Source organism: Megalobrama amblycephala, linkage group LG11, assembly GCF_018812025.1.
Source record: "Megalobrama amblycephala isolate DHTTF-2021 linkage group LG11, ASM1881202v1, whole genome shotgun sequence".
Classification (NCBI taxonomy): Eukaryota; Metazoa; Chordata; class Actinopteri; order Cypriniformes; family Xenocyprididae; genus Megalobrama; species Megalobrama amblycephala.
This window is the reverse complement of record NC_063054.1, coordinates 9,991,589-10,012,440: the sequence shown is the minus strand read 5'-3', so window position 1 is coordinate 10,012,440 and position 20,852 is coordinate 9,991,589. Positions and strand designations below refer to the sequence as shown.

Below are 20,852 nucleotides of genomic sequence, written 5' to 3'. Positions count from 1 at the left end.
AGCACACATAATGTACTGTGTATCCAATACACATTGTCTTGAAGTGACAGATTGCGTGTTTGCTAATTAAGTAATTTGCGCAAAGCAGCACAATAGCAAGAGAAGCTTCCCTTCCCTTTTGCTCGGGTTCAGTGCTATTGTCAGTGCAAAGTAGCTTACAGCTAAAGACAATGCAGCCAAATGGCATTAAGCAGAGCTTTTATGCAAACAATACTGTAGGTAGATCTTCAGAGAACTAATTAAGCACAGATAAGACCTTATAATCAACACCAAACCCATCAAAGTCTAGCATTCCATGTTTCTTTGGTTTTATAGTTTTATTGAGGGATTCAAACTCATTTGTTAAGGGTACTGTTGGGTTTTAACAAGAACAATTGTGATAGGTGCATTTTCAGTGAGACCTTTGTGTGATTTGTTGAAGTCATTTTCCAAACCTGAGCTGTCTTGATTCCTACATTTACATCCTTACAATCATGAAACCTGATTGAAACAATCTACATAGGCAACATCTCTACACAAATAATGCTCTAGATTAAGTCTAATAGAGTTTGATGTTAGCATGTTGCTAAGCTAAAAACAATACTTTAATAACTGCAAATACACAAATAATGTGCACTATACGCTTACCCTAGAGTATGCATAAAAACCAAAGTATAATTTGGGCTTAAGGATTTAGCCTAAACAAGTTGTCTTAGGAGGTAGCATGATGTTGTTACCTATTTGGAACAGCTTGCATTGGGAATGAGACTACGATGCTTTCTAGGTAGACGGCTCACTAGGCTTTGGAAGAGAGATAGTATGTTGACATTTTGGAGACGGATTATGTGGATTTTTCAGGTTCACTTGTGGTTCTAATAAAACATTTTCATAACAGTTTGGCTTTTTGCTTCACAAGATAACTATAATGGAGACACTTTTTGTGGTTAAAAGCAAAAGCCTGAAGACTTATGCTGAGGAAGGTTTCCCTTGGTATAGAAATGGACAACAAACTACATGCACATTAGTTTGCATCTAAACCAGTCTATTTTTTTCTTTAAGGAAAGGGATAGATGCCAGGCTGGGACCTCAGCCCAAAATGGCCAACTCATTTAAATGTCACACGTCCTGCAAAACACACGTCAGCTGTCATCAACTAGCCAACGGCGGGAAAAATAAATACATATTTTCAAATCAAAGCAAACTAAACATCAGACTCAAAGTTGTGGTGGGAGCTTTGAAAAGTTCCCCTTGAAGGATTGTAAAATGTGTGAATAGCAAGAAAAACAAAGCTTAGCTTACGCCGACCACCCAAATTTCTGGAATGGTGTTTGGAGCGAAAGGGAGAAGGGGGCGTATGGGTTTTTTGTGGTTGGAGAGAGACGAGACTGCAGCCGTGGTGACTGATTCTTTCTAACACACACATACACATATATATATAATAAACCAAACCTTTAATATGTAAGATCATACCAGCACTGGGAATGAGTACGTTTTGAAAAACAATGTTCCTCGATCTACCCTCAGGGCCTCTTTGTTTTTCTTTGACAGAAAAACGACTTATTCCTCAACCTCCAAAAACTTCTACAACGTCTTCACGTTCAAAGGAACATCATGTTGTGGTTTTTAGACATAAGTTTGTGTACAACATAAGCCATTTCATTTACATGCGGTCAAACATCTCTGACTTTAATCTATTTATCCTTCCAGATGAATTAGAATTAACGGAATTAAAGGTCGTAGACACTTTTTACACCTGCAAAAATAAAGGACTTTGGGAGTTTGTAGGGTTTTCTCACAGGTGCTTGAGTTGGGGATGGTAAAAGAAACTTGCTTAGCCAATGTGATCCAGGGGTTTGAGACTGGGTGGAGAAAATCTGTGAACCTAGGGTACACACACAGACATGTGCGCACATTCCTCCTTGAAACTGCTTGTGATGTTTTCAGATCTGCTCTGACCACAAGGTCAAATACACTTAGAAATGTCTGGAAAAAGCCAAGTCCTGGCGATCATATTTCATCATATGCGCATGCATGTTCACATACGGACGACGTATGCTGTATCTATTTCTGTCAGGGTGTGTGTATGTCTGCATAAGTTTACTACAGTGTCTCCTCAAAAAAAATGGATAAGGAAATAATCGATATTACAAAAATAAAACAACGCGAATATTACAAAATATAACATTAAAAAGTGTAAAAGTCACTTGTTTTTATAAAGTAACACTGTTCAACAGCGACAGCCGCAGGTAAAGTTACAGGGGGAGGCTTGCCTCCTTTGTCCCCATTGACTTAAAACAGACCCCCTAAAGTGTGCGCTGGGGGTAACTGAGAATGAAAGGGGGAAAGTGACGTGAGAGGAGGCAATGCCTCCATCACGCTATGATTGGATATGATTGGTTCGTGCGATTAATCCCGCCTCTTGTTTTCATGCACTTTCTCGAATCGGCCTGGATGAACACAACGATGGCGTTAATGGGAAGACTAATTAAAAAGTAAACAACTCAGCCACTTAGATATCACAACTTTGTCACATCAAAATCAAATTTGAAATGGCCTGAAAACATGACTGTGGGTTTTTTTTAGTGATTTATTTCCATATGTTAGTGAAAAGCCTTCTGTCTGTGCCCAATGATGTTGGCTGAGAGCCTGTGTCATGCCAGCACACCGTTGTTCTTCCACCCATGTCATCACCATGAGAGAGGCCTGGTATGCTGAGACTCTCCTCACTCTTTTCTTGCTCTTTCTCACTCTTCAGCAATAAAGGAATTCTGATCATCCAGCTAACTTGTTCTGAAGTGCTTCAAACTAAACTCTGAAGATCTTTCACAGGTTTAATGCCACAAACTTGACAAACTGAGGTTTGGACTAAATGTAATACAGTATGTTTTATCTTCTGTAACTCTCTTTACTTCAACTTCGTGGTACAACAGTAACCATGAGAGACTGAAAGAAAGAGGGAAGGGAGGAAACCACTAGTCTGTGGTCTGTGCGTAGTTAATTAAATAGAAATAAATTCAGTGTGATTCACAATGGACCCACGGCCACAGTTAAAGAGTGGTGAGTGGTGACCTACAGAAACAAAGAGGGAGCTGTCTAAGTTAAACAGCTCTTATCGTATCCTTGTGTCAAGGAAGCCATGTGAAAAACATTAAAAGCTTAACTTACGTCAAACAGACCGATGTTCCTTATCAAGATGTATTTACTTAATGTCGAATGTCACCAAATTTCCATTGTGAAAGTCAATGTGCAAATTATACAATGACTTTTGTGGTTGTCAGGGTGCCACTGTTGTTCAGACTATATTATAATCTCTATGGGTTTGTCAGTGTTATATCAGTTATTATTCATTTTTTTAGTTTTAATATTTGACCATTTTAACATATTACTTTCATTATTACTTTCATATATTAAACAAAAATATAATTAGGGGGTACAGATTCCCCCTCCTGATCAGAGAGTTTGTCATGTGATGGTTAAAGTGTTTCAATTCAAAGTGGCTCTTTGCCACTGGGTTCAGTGTGTATGAACTCTCCATTCAGGCTCAGAGTTAATGATCAATATGTGCTTAATAAAAAACAATGAGTCCAAAATCTATTGGGACCTCCAGACACACTCAAAAACATTTATGAGTGGGTGGCAGAGTGGTGCATTGTGAGAGAAATTTTCTATTTGCGTTATCTGATGTGGGCATGCAGCCTTTCTGCTCTCAGAAGGGGAACGGCTAGACGCCAGTCAGTTGGCCACAGCAGCTCATAGGCCAGACTGGAAATCATTTGTAGAAATCAATGTTTATATAAGAAATGGGATGATTATTATTAGAGACAATTGACTATTGGTGGCTGGTTATACAGTCATAAAGCCTGGAGGAAAAACATGTTTGTGTGTCTGCTGCAAGATTACATTGATATCTTATGTTCACTTGCGAAAATGTGCGAGCGATTGTGGAATAACGCTTATAGCTTTGATTGACTTTGATTGCTCATGTTTTTCAACTGGGTCACGGCCACCAGAAAAAGTCACTGGAAGTAATGCAGTCTGACAGAACCACACTGCAAAGCCAAAGTTATTTGTTAAACAACTTATTAAAGGCGAAGAGAGTAATTTCTGTGTCACTAACGGAAATTCAAAATTTTGATTCCCCCATATGCCACTGGTTATGTCAAAAAGAACACCCCAATCTACCGCCACTGGTTGAGCCAGTGTTGCTGTGTCAGGCTGGTCGGGATGTTTAAACAAACTATTTTATGATTTTTTTTTTTTTTTTTATTTATTTGATATAACTAGACTTCTACCTATAAAGGTATCTGTTTGTGGAACCATTTGCACTTGAACAAAACTGCAAGAGGAAAATATCTGGAAAGTTTGACCTTTCCTTCAAAGCTTCTAAAAGCTTCTCGCTCTAAAGGAAGTAGTGGTAATGACTGCATGATGGGGAGAAAGTGAACTGCATTGTGAAGCAGAAGCCGTGAATGACAATTAAATGCCGATCTGTCATTGTTGGGACAGAGATGTATTGATGAATAGGAAGAAAGCTTTGTGAAGAAATGCGTATGCAGGAAAGGCCTTCTCCCGACAGGGGCAGTATGCCCTTGAACAATAAGTGCACTGAGAGATACAAACTCTGAGGTGTCAAAACTTTCTTTTGAATGAATCGTGCAAAAACAAACACAATAAAACCCATATACACATTTAAAAAAGTTAGATCAGCGTCAGTAAGACAGAGGTAACACTGATATAGCGTGACTGTGCACAAGTAATGGAGGCATGAGGTAAGCTAACACGAAGTACAAATTTAAAAATGTGGTGGAAAGAATAGACACAGAGATTCTCTGAAATAGAGGCCACAATTACCACAACACATACTAGCCAAGTCTCTTCATAATGTGAGCCCCTGTCTGAGTCATGCGTGTCTTCCTGTAGCCAGTGTGCAAAGATACCACATAACAATTGTCACGAATCAAAGGCAGGATGCTAAGGGAAAGGCCTAGTCATATAATGTAAGATAAGCAAAGGTGTTTTACATGTTCTTTAGGAAAGTCTGTATGAGCTTCTCTGTTAAATTGCTCATTGACCCATTGAGTCAGACAACACCAGGCTTCTATTACATCATTTCCTACATTAATTAAATGAAGGAAATGGTTTTAGATAGATTGTGCAGAGGAAGCTGTTCCATGAATGCCAACTTCTGGTGATTTACTTCACTCACGGGTAACGTGCCAGAACTAAGGTGTCAATGTTTGGTTGGTTAGCATGGCTAGCATCATTAGCCAACTCAACTGCCTTTGAGATTAACGGGAATGCTAACAGATATCTTTCTCCAGGTATTATAGACTTCCTTGGTCAGAACTTTGTTCTGTTGTTCAGCACTTGAGGTTGTTTTGTAACACTTGGCTGGAGAACATGTTGGTCAACAAACCCTTGAACATGCAACCTGAGTCCTAATTAGACACAATGAGTCTGGGGTGAACTCGATTCATAAACCTGATATGAGGAAAGACCTTTCCAACGTTTTCAAACTACAATGGCAACAATCAGGACTACACCTTGAGGAAACAATGCACACATGACAGTGTGCAAGAATAGAATCATTTTAGATACAAGCATGTCCTCTGAGGCCACTAAGGGGTGACGTGAGGGTTTGTTGTTTAGTTCTCAGCTCAATTGATGGCTTTATCATTGGTGATCTGCAAAGGGCTTGTGGCCAGGGCCTTCATACAATGCGAAAGCCTGTGGAGGATGCAGAGTGAGAGAGAACGGGCATGTTCCCTGTGGGAATCAGTTGAGAATGAGTGGCTCACTGCCAGCTCTCATGAGACTCTCACTGGCTGAAAGACTGAAGCCGAACACAAAAGAGAAAGCAACCCCTGCTGGGAACAAGGGAAATGTAAGAGGAGGGCTTTATTAATTACTGGGAGAAAGGTAAAAGAGAGAGGGAGATGGGGCAAGAGGAAGTGAGGGTGGCCATTGAAATCTAATGCAATGCCACAACATGAAGCATATTGTATATTTAGAACAGTGTATGTGTGTGTGAATGTGTGGACCAAGGTCTATAATACCTGGAGAAAGCTATATCAGCAGTTGCTCAGCTAGCGCAGGACCCTCTGGAAGTCGTCGATTTGAAATTTGCCAATTTCTGCTCATGGATGCTCAGTTGCAATTATTTATGAGCCAATCACCTGAACTGTAAATGCCATGTGATGAATCACTCTGGAGCAGCAGAAAAATTGTGTCATGACAATTCGGATGTGATGCTTTATTACACTACAAGAATGTGCACAGGCCCAAACTTTTCAAAGGTGACTTTCCTGAGTTAGGCCCTGTCCTAAATGGCACCCTAAGCCTTTGCGGTGCTCCTCTACACTTGAAAAATTGTGCAGAGGCAGAAAGCAAGAAATACTCTATTGCCTTTTGGACGTTATGGCATTCCAAGAAATGCAAGTCCGCAACACTGATCAAGTGTGCCATTTGGGACAGGGCCTTAGTATAACTTGGTTTGTATTTAGTACATACTAATACCATGCTAACATGTCAGACCTTGACCCTACTGGTGAGGACATGCCATTTATAAAATGTTCTGCACTTGCTCACTGGAATGAGAACGCCCTGTGAGGGATTCTTTAGAAGTCAGAGGTGCATTTCAAACTTGATTGACATTTCCGAAACACACACAGATCCATTCTGGCTCCCAGACACATATACCACAAAACCCACCCAGACTAAACACTAAAACACACACATAAGTACACAAAGAAAGATTAACGTTCTCTGTCACCTTTGACCCATGAACCCTGACCTCTGGAATGTGTGGTCTCAGTAGCACCCTGCATGTTGGCCTCTCTTTTGCCCCCACTGCAGTACAGAAGCACTGACCCGGACACTAAAACTATACCCATTAACCCATCCCTTATAGATATTCATGTCAGAAAGAGACTATTTTTGATAAACAGAATAACACAGTCCAGCATGGATCAATGTGGTTCAACCCAGATCTACTAACCCTTATTTCCATCTGACCTACCTGGTTAACTCATCAATGCTAATAATATCTGTGTCTATCAGTTCACTCACACACTATGCACTACCCACCAGGCCATGTATTTTGTTGTATCCAAAATGCTAGCCGCAAAAAAGTAACAAAACTGCAGCTAATTCATTCAGATAATGAACATTCAGTTATATCAAGTGCGATTTTGGACCACTGAGATTTCCCCTTGGCCAGAGGTACTCTGTGCAACATGACAAAACAAGAAACTGGAAGAAAAACCAACATGTGAATGTTTATTTGGTTTATGACAGAGGCTTCACTGTGTTTTCCATTACTGTATGTGAGAGTGACCACTGCTGTCACAGTGTTCTCTGCTCTCTGACACACCAGTGTCGCTCCGTTAGCTTTGTCTATGCAAGCTGCTGAGGTCAGCAAAGCTGTGCTCATTGGCAATCCTACCTTTCTCACTCTCTCAATACATTAGATAGGCTCTGGGCCAGGGCCCCAGTTCAAAACATGTGCTTACGCACAGCAATTTTTACTCACGGAAATCGACGCCAGGGTCATGCCTTTTCACACGGGCATCTGAGTGGGCAGCCTTTTGGGGGCCTGATAGCACTGTATGCAAAACATTAGGGCTGCATCTGAAATCGCATACTTCCCTACTATATAGTAGGCGAAAAACAGTATTTGACAAAAGAAGTGTGTCCGATTTCAAAGTACTCAAAAGAGTAGTGAAAAGGTCCTACTACTTCCGGCGAGATTCTGAAGTGTGGATACGACGAACACTTTAGTATCAGGAGAGGATTTGTGAATGTCAGTGAAGCGACATAACTGACGCTGGTAGGTCACATGATAATGACAGCACGGCGGATGTAGTACGTACGAATTAAAGTCATACTACTCACATTCATACTATATAGAACAGTCAGGAAGTAATTCCTTATTCAAAATAAGTACCTACTCAAGAGAATATGGGATTTTGGATGCAGCCTAGAGCCGTGTCTGAAATCACCCCTCTACCCTTACATAGTGCACAATTTTGAGGGGACAGCTATTTGTAGTGATGTCCAAAATCATAGTGGGCATTATCAAATGCACTCATTCAATCCCATAATGCACCACAATAACGAGTGTACAACCAATGTACACTCAACGGCTAGGGAATACTCGCTGAGGGTCACGCCGCATGAATTCCTGTCTCGGTGGAAGATGGCGTCCACAACCCTCCTGTCCTACTCGGGTGTCCAAATTCACTCTAGTGGACTACATTCAAGTGGACTACATTACACTCTTCCAAAAGGGGGTTTCTGCAGCGATGCAATAGAAAAAAACATTTTTGGTTCCCCCCAGAATCTTTCAGTGATCAGTTTCTAAAAGAACCATGTTTTCTAAATTTAAAGAACAATGTTGTAATGTAAAGAATAATATTTTTTCCCCACTATAAAGAACCTTTGGTGCAGTGGAAAGGTTCCATGCATTTTAAAGTTTCTTCATACCATCAACGTCAATAAAGAACTGTTATTTTTAAGAGTGTAGTGAATTAAAGTAGGAAATGGTAAATGAGTGTATAGGGGAAGATTTCGAATTCAACACAGGGCTGTTTCAATATGCATACTTGTATGCAGTTAAAAATGATGTGCCAGCTTCAACCTTGCATTCTTCTGCACTTTTCATTGACTAAAAACCTAAAAAGAGAATTTTTTTGTCGTACAAGGGGCTGCGGTTAATATAACAGAACAAGAAAATACACTAAAAAAAAGTAGGCTACTGTATATCATCCAGGCCCCCTTTTACTTACTACTTTCAACATACTGATTTGGGATGCAGTAATTCTTATCTTGGATACTATTTAGGATGAACTGCAATGATACAAAAGCCCTCCAAGTTCCAAACATGTCAAAAGTGTTTACTAGAGGAGAATTATTAACAGAGCTTCAAGTCTAACTGTCTGTGTGTTTAACAAACATTCCTGAATGAGATGTTTATTAAAATTATAACTATATAAACATTATCGCCCATCAAGAGTAAAATCACAGTGGATGGGGGCGTAATGGAAACGTGTCAAAGCTGCTCTGTTATTTAACCTTTTTGATCTCTTCCCCACCCACAAACAGCCCCTTGAGGACACCGGCAAACAATATATTTCAATACATAACAGAATACATGAGCGCACATAAATAGAATTCACAGTGGTTTCTTCTAAGAAAATAAGTGTTTCTTTGTTTATTTAAATCATGTAATAAATAGGCCTAGCATGTCAAAATAAAAGTCTGGAGATACCACTAAATCAAGAAGCAAAGAGCCTTAAAAAAGTCGCTGTGCCAAGTGTGCTGCGTTCTTTGGTAGGTCTGTTTACTTTGCCTTTAGGTGCACAACTGCTGGCCAGTTTCCTTAGGTCAAAGGTCAAACCCAGCCTTTTTCTTCTCACAGTAGAGTGCAATTCAACAAATGAACACCAACTAGCTTTCTGCCTCTTTTCCGAGTGGCATTTCTTTACCGAGGCCAATAAAAATGTAATAAACCCCTGTAGCTCAGGAGAAGAGGCTTCTTAGGACCGAAGGAGTATTCCTTTTCTCTCCATCAATCCTTTCATCCCCTCCGCCCACTTCACAGACCCTGGTTAACCTAGGCCACCACAGCCTGCCGTGAGCATCTTCATTGGGGTAGAGCCTAGGAACTGCTCCCATCTCCCACCCTGCCCTGGAGCTCAATGGAAAGACCCGCCACGGACTTAACACTACAACCAAAGTATCTGAAAATAGCAATCTACACTCTACCAGAGTGTGAGAGCTGCATTTAGGCTTTTGGTGTGGTTTGTAAGAGCATAAGATCATTGAAACGTCACTGTCTAAATGTGTTTATTATTGTGTAGTCTATGAGTGAATATATATATTGACGTGTTTGTGTAAGCTACACATCTTATTGAGGGTGTGTGCTTGTGCAGTGAGACAGTAACAATAACAGTGAGGGTGTAAACGATCACAGCATTGTTTTGATCCAACTCCACCCACCAGGAAACATCCCAGAGTGAAAGAAAGACAAAACAGCTCTATAAACGTACAGATACACTGACGCAGTGCAACATGACATATGCACCCCGGTTTCACAGACAAGGCTTAAGATAGTCCCAGACTAAATGCATGTTTGAGCTGTTTTAACTGAAAGCAACTTGCACTGACATTTCTTAAAATATGCCATTGTTTTGTCTCAAGACGCACACCAGTAATGTTTTTTTTTCTAAGGCACGTTTTTAAAAGATACTTAAATGTCCTAATCCTGGCTTAATATAAGCCCTTTCTGTGAAACCAGGCCCAAGCGTTTTACTTGCAGAGAAAGGAAACTATGGGGTGAAGAAGGGAATGGGATTGGGAAATGTTGCGAGCCAGACTCAAGCTAATATTTCCCATACGAGTTCCACAGCTGAATGCCCTAACTACAATGCCACAGCTCCAACATCACTAAATTAACTAATTTAAACAGCATTCAACACAACTGCATTGAAGTAAATAAATAAATAATATACTGGTAGTGCTGTCCCGATACCAAGTTGGTACTGAAATTTAAAAATGTGACACTTTGAGCGGATTCGTAAACACCTCTGATTGGCCGTTGTGTTGACACGCTCAACATGTCTGTGATTGGCTACAATCATCAACGAACGGGAGCATTTGAAAGCACACGGAAGTGTTTGAATGTGAAAGTGTTTTGAAAGTGGGAGCGGGAACGTTTAAAAGCAGGCGTCTATCAGTGGACCGATCCGCTGCTTTCAAATGCTTCTGTGTGTATCTGTGTAAGCGCTCGGTGAAGAGTGCCATTGCTGTCCATTTACAAAATGTTTTTGAAGCATTGATCATTGTAGCCAATCACAGACAAATCTGAGGAGCATCAACACAATGGCCAATCAGAGGTTTTTACGAATCCACTCAACAGCACTCAAAACATCACATTTTTAAAATTTCAGCACTGACTTGGTACTTTTGACAATACTATATACTGGTGTTCCTCAAAAACTGAAAGTTGAACAAGATAATTACATATAAAAATTGAGTTTTGGATGTATTTGCAAGTATTTAATTTTTAAATTTAATTTAGTAATTTTGTTTCATGCTCTTGTCATTTTTATTAGTTTATCAAACATTTTGCTTTGCATTAATGTTTATTTTCTTATTTCAGTTTTATTCAGATTTAATATACGCAAACTTTTAATTTCAGTTAGAAACTCCAGTTAGAAAGTTTTTCATCTATTATTTTATTTAAATTAACGAAAACTATTTTTAATAGTTTTAGTTAACAATAACACTGCTCTATATAAATGCATTGACACTTGTGCTGAAACAGCACAGATGCATTTTCATTTTTTTTATGTAATATTATTTTTAATTAATATGCAAAGTTTTTAACATCAACCCCTCCTAGCCCCACCCTTCTCATCCTAGTTTATTCTTAAGAAAATTCCTTCTCTAAAGCCACATTTGAGCTATATCGAATATCATTTGTTTGAGTATTATCCATCACATTAGAATATTAGCTTTGGTGACACAGATCTCATTAGTATTTGAATGCGCGCAGGGTGACGGCCCTTTAGGGGCCAGCTAGGCTTACACTCAGGAATGCCAAGCACCCTGGACTTAATCCATATGACCCAGAAAAAGTGAAAGAGTGCTTGTCGTGTGAGGGTGGCTGTGAGGTCACCCTTGGCCTTTCGGTGCTAGATGAAATGCCCACACTGGATTTGAAGAAATCCCATTCCACAAAACACATGCACACTCTCCAGAAAAATTCCTTCAAACACCCTGGAATTACAATCAAGCTGAGCGAACTGCGGATGATTGTTCCAGCTGATGCATCCCACAGACTCGTACACACACAATGCCTCATTTGCTGAAACAATAGCTTACAGGATACAATATAGACTAGTGAAAGGAAATAGACTACAATTAACACTGAGAATAAATAAACAAATCATTTGTGTGTTTACCTCGTAGAGAGGCCTACAAACCAGCAGGGGTTCCTCATACTTGACTCTACACCCCTGAAGATCTTACGCTATTGTTTCGAGCGCCAACAAAGAGCCGTAAACTGGCAGAGATATGTGGCGGCTGATCACAGAGAACAGTGTCCACACTCGGAGGAATTTAGTGACCATAATGAAACCGAAGAGTGTGTTATCATGAGTACACACTCCAAGAGACCCTCTGGATGTGATAAAGTCCTAGCCGACAATCTACACACACACACACACACACACACACACACACAAAGTCTAAACAGCCAGCTGATGGTCAGTCATGCTCATGTCTGCCTGTCTAATTGCTACCTACGCCAACCCACTTCGTCGCATAAACTCTTCAAGCGTATAATTAAATCACATGGCAGTGACCTCAAAAACCAGCCTCTCTTACACACACACAAACACACACATATACTTAGACATACACAAACACCCTAGCAGTTTCTTGAACAAATAGTCAAACACGTTGTACTGCACATGTGCACTTAGACATACACAAATACTGAGAGTGGGCACTATGTTTTGACAGCGTCATTACTAGCGGTGAAGCCGAGGCAAGGCGAGGCAGTCTGTGACTCCATCTGAGGCCCAGATGACTCTACTGTACTCCAAGAGCAGGAATCATATGGAAATCATTCCTACATCACACTGTAACCCTCCAGCCTTAATGCTGACTATTACAAAATACAGCTCCCTCAGGAGCCAAGAGACTCCTAACATCACTTTCCAAAGATCTGTGGCAGCTTCTCATTCAGAGGAATGACTTCTGAAATCCTGTTTTACGTTTCAACGAACCCAGCTTGGTTTTTAGTTAATGGCAGAGTAGGTGTTATTTTATCATCTAATATGTCACCTCATTATGTAACATGCAGGTTTGACTATTTCTTTTGTCATTTCTTGATATAAAGTGGCTGGAAAAACCCACAGAGGACTGAGGAAGGTTGTCTGAAATAAGTCTCACTAAATGTAGACTTTCTTACCAGCTCTAATCTCACAGATTTATGCTTCAGGTTATCATTGGAAAAAGCTCGATTTTCTTGGTAAAACTTTATAACTTTCCTTTTACTGAATGAATTTGAACTTTCGTTTTGAAATCGCGAAGACCAGTTCGCATATTTGGACATGTTGATGTATTCTCCTTGTGTTGGTGTTGGTTTATAAATGATTTACCTTACAAATCTGATGAAATGGCTGATTAAACTGCATGGCATATATTTATTTAATTGAATTGCAGCTTTTGTGAATTCACAATAGCACTATGGTTTTTAAATGGTTTTAATACATCATGCAACCTTAATAATGTTGCATAATAATAATGCAGTTCCATGGATTCTTGTCCATGGAATGTGCCACTTCTGGTATTTTGCCGGTTACACAGTAAAATCCCCAGAGTTAAATCAACTCTGCTCAGAGTACATATGGTCCCTCTCTAAATAGTGTTAAAGTAACACTGAAACAGAGTTAAAGTTAATGAGATAATTAAACAACTAATATGGCTATGACTGAAGTCAGTTGTAGTTCTTGTGTTTCTCTTTTCTTCAATGAATCTGCTTGTTGACAGCAGGTGTTCATCACTAATGCACAATCATCACTTAATTCATTGTTTAATTATCTTATTAACTTTAACTCTGCTTGAGTGTTATTTTAACACTATTTAGAGAGGGAGCATATGTAGTCTGAGCAGAACTGATTTAACTCTGGAGATATTGCTGTGTACTCGCCGTGGATAAATTGTAATGGAGGGTCAAGTACTCAAATTTAAGCGAGGAACTGTGACAGCCCTAAAAACAAAAAAAAATTTGTTATATCTGTCCACAGTTCAGTGTAACCGAAGTATCAGAAGAAATGTGTAAAGCTGAGTGGACTAAATAGAGTTGCTGAAAAGAAGTGCAAAACACATGTAAACTATATAAACGGGATGGGGAAACGTTGCAACAGCAGAAGTTAATGGAGCAATGCTGCAGGAAGACTCCATCACTCCATCTGACTGACAGCTACGGCAGGTCAAAGTCTTTCCTGAACGCCATGTGGTAGTTTTAGACGGTCTCCTGCAATTACACCCCGTGAATGGGAGAAAGAGGGAGGGTTTGGGGCTCAGGGAAACGATGTAGGAAAAAAAACTGGGGGGGATTACATTTCACAGCACAGCTGGCCACACCTAGGGCAAAGAGTCAAAGTGAGGGAGGGAAAACAGGAGAGCGGCCTAGCGAGACTACCTTTTCCTCTTCCCTCCCTTTCCTGAGTTTGCCCCTGCATAACGCCGACCGAAAATTATACCAGATGTCACTTCAAGAGTGGAAGCCGCCCTTGGACTGCGATGAAGAATTTGAGAAATTCTGGAAAATATTTATAGAGGTGGACCAGACCTTCTCAGCTTTAGAGGTGGAGGTTAATGTAGTCAGACCTAAATGAGAGAGACTCCCAAAGGGTTCTCTGGCACTCCATAACTCTACCATCGGCCTCCTGGAATGTCACGGATAAAGGAGAAGTTAAAAGCAGCTAAAAACGAACCAGAAATCATGAGACCGAAACCCTTTCCTTCACTTTGATCTCCTCGCTAGGTTAAACGAGTGAGGGCCAAGTCGTTCACACATTGTTTTAATTCAGGGTAAGCGTTGACGGTAGTGATATCTTGTACTATTTAAGTTGATTTCTCATTTCCATTCCAACAAGTAAACAAGAAATCTCTTTTAGAATTGATGCCTCCCCAGAGAGGTACCAGGAAGCAGCTTGGTCAGACCTTTCAGACCGGCAAACTGGATTAAATGTCACTGGTAAGTCAAGTATGCTTCGCATCTGTGGGGTATGAACAATGAACACATCAACAAGCATTGACACTAATCGCTAACCAAGCAGAAAGAATCAATGTTATGTGTTGTATATTAGGATGAATCTCAGTAAGCCTGTTAAAAAGAGCATGTCCAAGCCCAAATAAAAAAAAAAAAAAAAAAAAAAAATTGCACGACAACTATGTTAATTTCCATTCCAGTTGCTATTATGGTAAAATAAAATAAAATAAAATAAAATAAAATAAAATAAAATAAAATAAAATAAAATAAATACATCTAATATATATAAAAAGTAAAAATGTAAAATTAATATAAAAATAAAATAAAAATTAATTTTTATAAAAATATTTTTACAATTTAATATATAATATATAATAAATTGTAATAATACTAATAAATATATTTAATATAATATATTTAATATTATATAATTATTATTATTTGATAAATATTATAAAAATAAATGAAATAAGTCTAAACTAAAAAATAAATAATATATTAAATTGTAATAATACTAATAAAGACACATTATTTAATATATTATATATAAAAGTAAAAGTTATATATATATTATTAAATTATATATTAAATTACTGTATTGTTTCTTTTAGATAGACAGGAACGTTTTTTTGTTTACCTGCTTGACTAGTTTCTGACGAAGGCTACAGGAAGTAGCCGAAACTAGTCAAGCAGGTAAACAAAAAACGTTCCTGTCTATCTAAAAGAAACAATACAGTACTTAACGTAAAGAAGACAGTATGAATTTACTTGAAAGTATATATTAAATTATTTACTAATATATAGTAAATAATAAATTTATAAATGTTAAACATTCTATTCTATTTTACTTTTATTTAATATATATATATATAATATATTAAATAATGTGTATATATTTATAAAAATTTATTTATTTTTTTTAGTTTATACTTTTATAAGTTTAGGTTATACTTTTATTATTATAAGTTTTTTTTTTTTTTCCTTTTGGTTTGGGGGCGAGTTAAAACCTGAATACGTTCTTCATAAGATTCAAGTTAACAGCCATTTATACAAGCAGACCACTGACATCTCGAACAGTAAAGTCAGTGCGGATGAGAGAAAGAGTCTGGGTGGGTGTTTGTGTCTGTATGTAAACTATTTCAGCTATCAGTGGCATGGGCAGGAATGTGTGCGACCCACCAACCCAGACACCCTCGGGGGGGAGTGACAGTCAGAGACACGCCTCCTTTGCGTTACTATAACTACTGTATGCTAATGAGCTGAGCTGCAGCCTCTCTGCTTCATCTCAACAGGAGGTAACGCTAAACACACAATCCGTCTGGCTGCTTTCTTAAGCTTCATTTAGATTCATAACGCATCAGATGCACTGCAGATACAATGCCCACAGTGATAAACTACTAATGAGCTGGAACAAAAGCATCAGTCTCAGTGTGGATGTACTGCATGTGTAAACACCAACGGTTGAAGTGGATTCAAATGCAATAAAACAGACAAGCAAGTGCCAAGGAGGTTATCAGCTCTGTATCTGATGAGGGAGACTTTGAGAGTGCGGGAGAGAAATCCAGGGAAAGACGGAGATAACGCACTAATCTACAAATCTCCACAACAGATGGAACTTGAAGTGCCTGATCACTTGATGGGCTGCAGCTTCGGCGCTAACAAAGCCCATTCACTAAGAGACATTCTTCAGCCATCCTTTTCAAATGAGTCTCCTCTCTTTCACATAAACCCCCTCCCAAGATCACCAAAAACAGGCCAAGCCCACTATCTTAAACATGACAAAGAACATGTTTGTTTATGTCTTCCTTTTGAAGCACGGCGTCATCTTACGTTAAACTTTTTTAGTGAATTTGTTACATATGTTAATGCGTCTACACTCAAAAAAATGCTGGGTTAAAAACAACCCAAGTTGGGTTGAAAATGGGCAAATCCAATGATTGGGTTGTTTTAACCCAGCGGTTGGGTTAAACGTTTGCTTAACGTGCTGGAAAGTTTTATTTAACCCAACTATTGTTTAAAAGTCACTATATGGCTGGCTTAAAATGAAGCCAAAATAGGTTGGAAATTAAAAATCAGACACAATTACTAGAGGCAACAATAATAATGAAAATGTGAACATTTATTAATAAGAAATTTAATAAATGTTTAATGTTTCATTATTATTCATTAAACTTATTAACCTTATTAACCTTCCACTGTACTGTCCGTGGTACACAATGGTTCAAGAACAGCAAGCAATTTACTTTGGGTATGCCTTTTTTTAGGCGTTTCAGCAAATTGTTCAGGAATGCTAAGGGGTTAATAAATGTTCATTTATTAAACATATTAATAAATGTTAATTTAAAACAATTTTGGGTTCATTTAAAGCAAGCAATTTTTAAAACTACCCAGCAGGTTGGGCAAACATTTAACCCAACCGCTGGGTCTGTCCATTTTCAACCCAACTTGGGTTGTTTTTAACCCAGCATTTTCAATGGTTCTCAAGATCAGCACGCAATTTACTTTGGGTATGCCTTTTTTAGGTGTTGTAGGCAAATTTTACAGGAATGCTAAGGGGTTAATAAATGTTAATTTATTAAACATATTAATAAATGTTAATTTCCAACAATTTTGGGTTCATTTTAAGCAAGCAATACAGTTTAAACAATATTTGAGTTAAACAGAACTACATTTAACCCAACCCAATTGCTGAGTTTGTCCATTTTCAACACAACTTGGGCTGTTTTTAACCCAGCATTATTTAGAGTGTATATAAGACAACATGTGTCATTATGGTTGCATTTAAAAGAGACCGTAAAACACGCACAGGAAGAGCTGAGGCTTCGTTTTCATTATGATACGGCGACGAAAGGAAGTTATTAGTCACCAAACTCGCTGTAAACTTCTAATTTAGGACCCCCGTTCAAAGCGACGCTTGGATCAGCGATATTCCTCCTCTCCCGCCTCCACCTGCTCTAACGTGTCTTCTCTTTTCAAAGCGCAACAACCGTCTTGGATGCTGTGGAAGGTTCACAGGCGTTTTAAAACCACAGACTCTAATTGCTTACAAAAGCCTTGCCCTGGTCCTCTAAAGCGACATGTTTAAGCCTTTCTACTCCGCATTCCTGGGAACAAAAGCAACGGGACTCATTCTGCCCCTAAAAACAGGAGAGAAAGTTGATATGATGCCGTGGCTGGAGTTAAATGAGGCATATGCCAGCTGGCGGGGGGTTGGAGGGTCTCTTCTAGAAGAATGTGTAAAGATGAGGGCTGAAGTTTGTTAATCCTTCCATTCTGAAGGAGGAGGGTTCGAACTGACAGGCTTTGAGGAAAGATGAGAACCCGACGCCGAGATGGTTTCCAGGCATCTGAAGCAAACGATACAAACCGGGCAGTTGGTTTTCACCTAGCGACTAAATACTGACTTACTGAAGAGGTATTTCAGGTACAATCCTTCTGGAGTTATCGAGGGGTTAAGTGTATCGCTCGAGGACACAATTGTGTTCGCCCATTGAGGGTCTGAACCTACAACCTTTAGGTTACCAAGTGCACATCTTTAACCACTATAGGCAACACTTTCATCAAGCAGCCAATGTCACGCTGAGCTGGTGAAAGCTGTGAATGACAGCGCATCAAAAACTCACATGCATTCCTTTTAACCCTTTAAAGCCTGATTTATGAAATAGTCCCAAACAAATCTAATTTTTACAGTTTATTGAACCTTTTGACAAAATATGTTTTTGTTGAGTATCATATTTGATACATCAAGCTTTGATGTCCCATATAGTATGATATGGGAGAATATAGCTCAATATTCAGAGGCTTGAACTGAGCGAAAATAATCAAATTGGTGCAGTTGCTGATATTTTCATGGCCAAAAAGTAAGATGAAATTCTTGGGGTTAAATAATGCAATGCAATATAATGATGACTGAAAGATATACAAATAAAAGTTCCTCAAAAGCCTGATTTATCACATTTTAGCATGATTTTTCTAAAAAAAATATATATATATGTATGAATATTCAAGTAAACCCAAGTTGATTCAATCCAGTAAGTGTTCATCTTAAAATATTACTAACATTATATAAAGTGAAAAAGATTTCACAGCAAAAAGGCATGTGGGACCTGAAAGTGTACATTTTTACAACTGCACTTTTAATTGTTAAAAAAATGTATGAATAACAGAAGGCATGTAGTGGATTGTGTACATCAAGTTTTGGTCATGTTGATAATTTAGAGCCCTTTGTGCATCCAATATGATACAGTAAGCTTTATAGGGTTAAAGAAAATATGTGTCTGAGATCAATTCGCAGATATCACAGTGTATCCTCTGTAAGGCAAGTATGTCACGGTCAATTGACTGTACTGAACTTCCAATCTAAATAAACTCTGTCATAATAAACTCGTCAGATCCAAATCAACTACACATGGCCGTGAAGGTCTGCCTAAAAATCCTGTTGCATCATAACTATAAAAAGCTGTGAACGGAAAGTCATGTTTACAGAACTTGTTTTGACTACAGATGATTCTGCTACATGTAAATGATCGGTTAACCATAATAAGCATGTTCATATGCCACTTCAAAAGATGTCAATAGGACCCACAATAACTCCCTCCTTCATCTGATGAGTGAGAAAGGTTTCATTAAAGCAATCCAAATAAGGTTTCTTACACAACCGACGGAGAAAACACAAGTGGTTTTATATCACCACAGTGCCAACTTTGCCCATCCTACAGGCTCTGATAAAAGCTTGTAACGGTTAATCTTCTGTTTACTAAGATAACAATGCAAATTATGACTTTTTTTGCATTGTTATCTCAATAAACAGTAATTCATTTCATTCAGATCACATACTTCCCTATAGATTAACAGTTTAAACTTCAGTTGGCAACATTTATTGCACCTGGTGCGTAATGCTATACAAAACATATTGTAATATTTATGCATTTATATAAGTGTACACACAATTGTTTGGACATTATTTAATTTCTGTCATTTTTCTGTAACTTGTAGCTTAATATTTTGATTTCAATAGTCTTTTTGTACACTTTTGATATATATATATATATATATATATATATATATATATATATATATATATATATATATATATATTATATTATGATTTTAGACATAATGCATGTTTTTTTTTTTCCCACTGTTACAAACTTGTTGTGTGTTGGACACTCACCCAAGACAAGGCAGAAGATGTCTAGTGCTATTAAAAGTTTCCTCTTGCTGTTGTCTACGCCGTTGTTATTTAACGTGGATGTTCCTCCGTTTCTTGTTTCGGGTGCCATCGCTTTCTCATACATATAGTTTTGCATTTGCAAGAGTTCCTCCAGTCGTTTCTTCCTCCCAAAAATCCCAGAGATTCACTGCAGCGGCTCGTTTCAGTTGTCTTGTCAGCAAGAACGTGTCGTATAAAGTCTGAGGGAGTTAAAGTCCCGGCTCAAATGGGAAGACGTCCTGAAAAGTTAATGAAAACAATGAGTTGTCCGTGCAATCAAGTCCATTCAACTTTGTCCAGTGAAAGCGCAGCGTTACGGAGCAGCACCTCTCTGAATGAAGAGTCGTGTTGGGTCGGTTGGTGAGTTGTTATCTAGTTCTACGCTACTTGACGGTTTGAACTGAGAGCGGCGTTTTAAAACTAGGAGATCAACTCCTGTTTATGAATCCTCCTTTGGTCTCCACCTCCTTCCCTTCACTAGGCGCTCAGCCCCCTTCTCCTGTCCTGAGCCGCTGAATGAAGCCCACGGCCCTTCGACACACATGCGCTCGCTCTCACACACAGAGAGAGAGAGAGAGCTACACTGCCTCTAGCGGCCAATGCTAAAAACACAGTTATCCCAATTACTTACATGTAAGAAACATGAAGAGGGTTAAAGGGTTAGTTCACCCAAAAATGAAAATTCTGTCATTAATTACAGTGGTTCAATATTAATATTATAAAGCGACGAGAATATTTTTGGTGCGCCAAAACAAAACAAAATAACGACTTATATAGTGATGGCCGATTTCAAAACACTGCTTCAGGAAGCTTCGGAGCGTTATGAATCAACGTGTTGATTCAGTGGTTCGGAGCACCAAAGTCACGTGATTT

The 20,852-nt window shown here is 38.7% G+C and overlaps 1 protein-coding gene across 2 annotated transcripts in view; it reads right to left on the bottom strand.

Moving 5' to 3' along the window:
• plpp3 (phospholipid phosphatase 3) overlaps positions 1-20,536 on the bottom strand; it is a 43,502-nt gene extending 22,966 nt beyond the window's left edge. Inside the window, exons 1-2 of one of the 2 annotated variants that reach the window (XM_048208609.1) lie at positions 20,307-20,536; positions 19,941-20,218 (exon numbers count right to left, since the gene is read on the bottom strand). In XM_048208609.1, the coding sequence (XP_048064566.1) occupies positions 19,941-20,076 (136 nt within the window). In that variant the 5' untranslated portion in view covers positions 20,077-20,218; positions 20,307-20,536. Of the gene's footprint in view, positions 1-19,940 lie in introns of both variants that reach the window. The other variant, XM_048208610.1, reaches the window with a different exon arrangement.
• Positions 20,537-20,852: the final 316 nt, after the last annotated feature.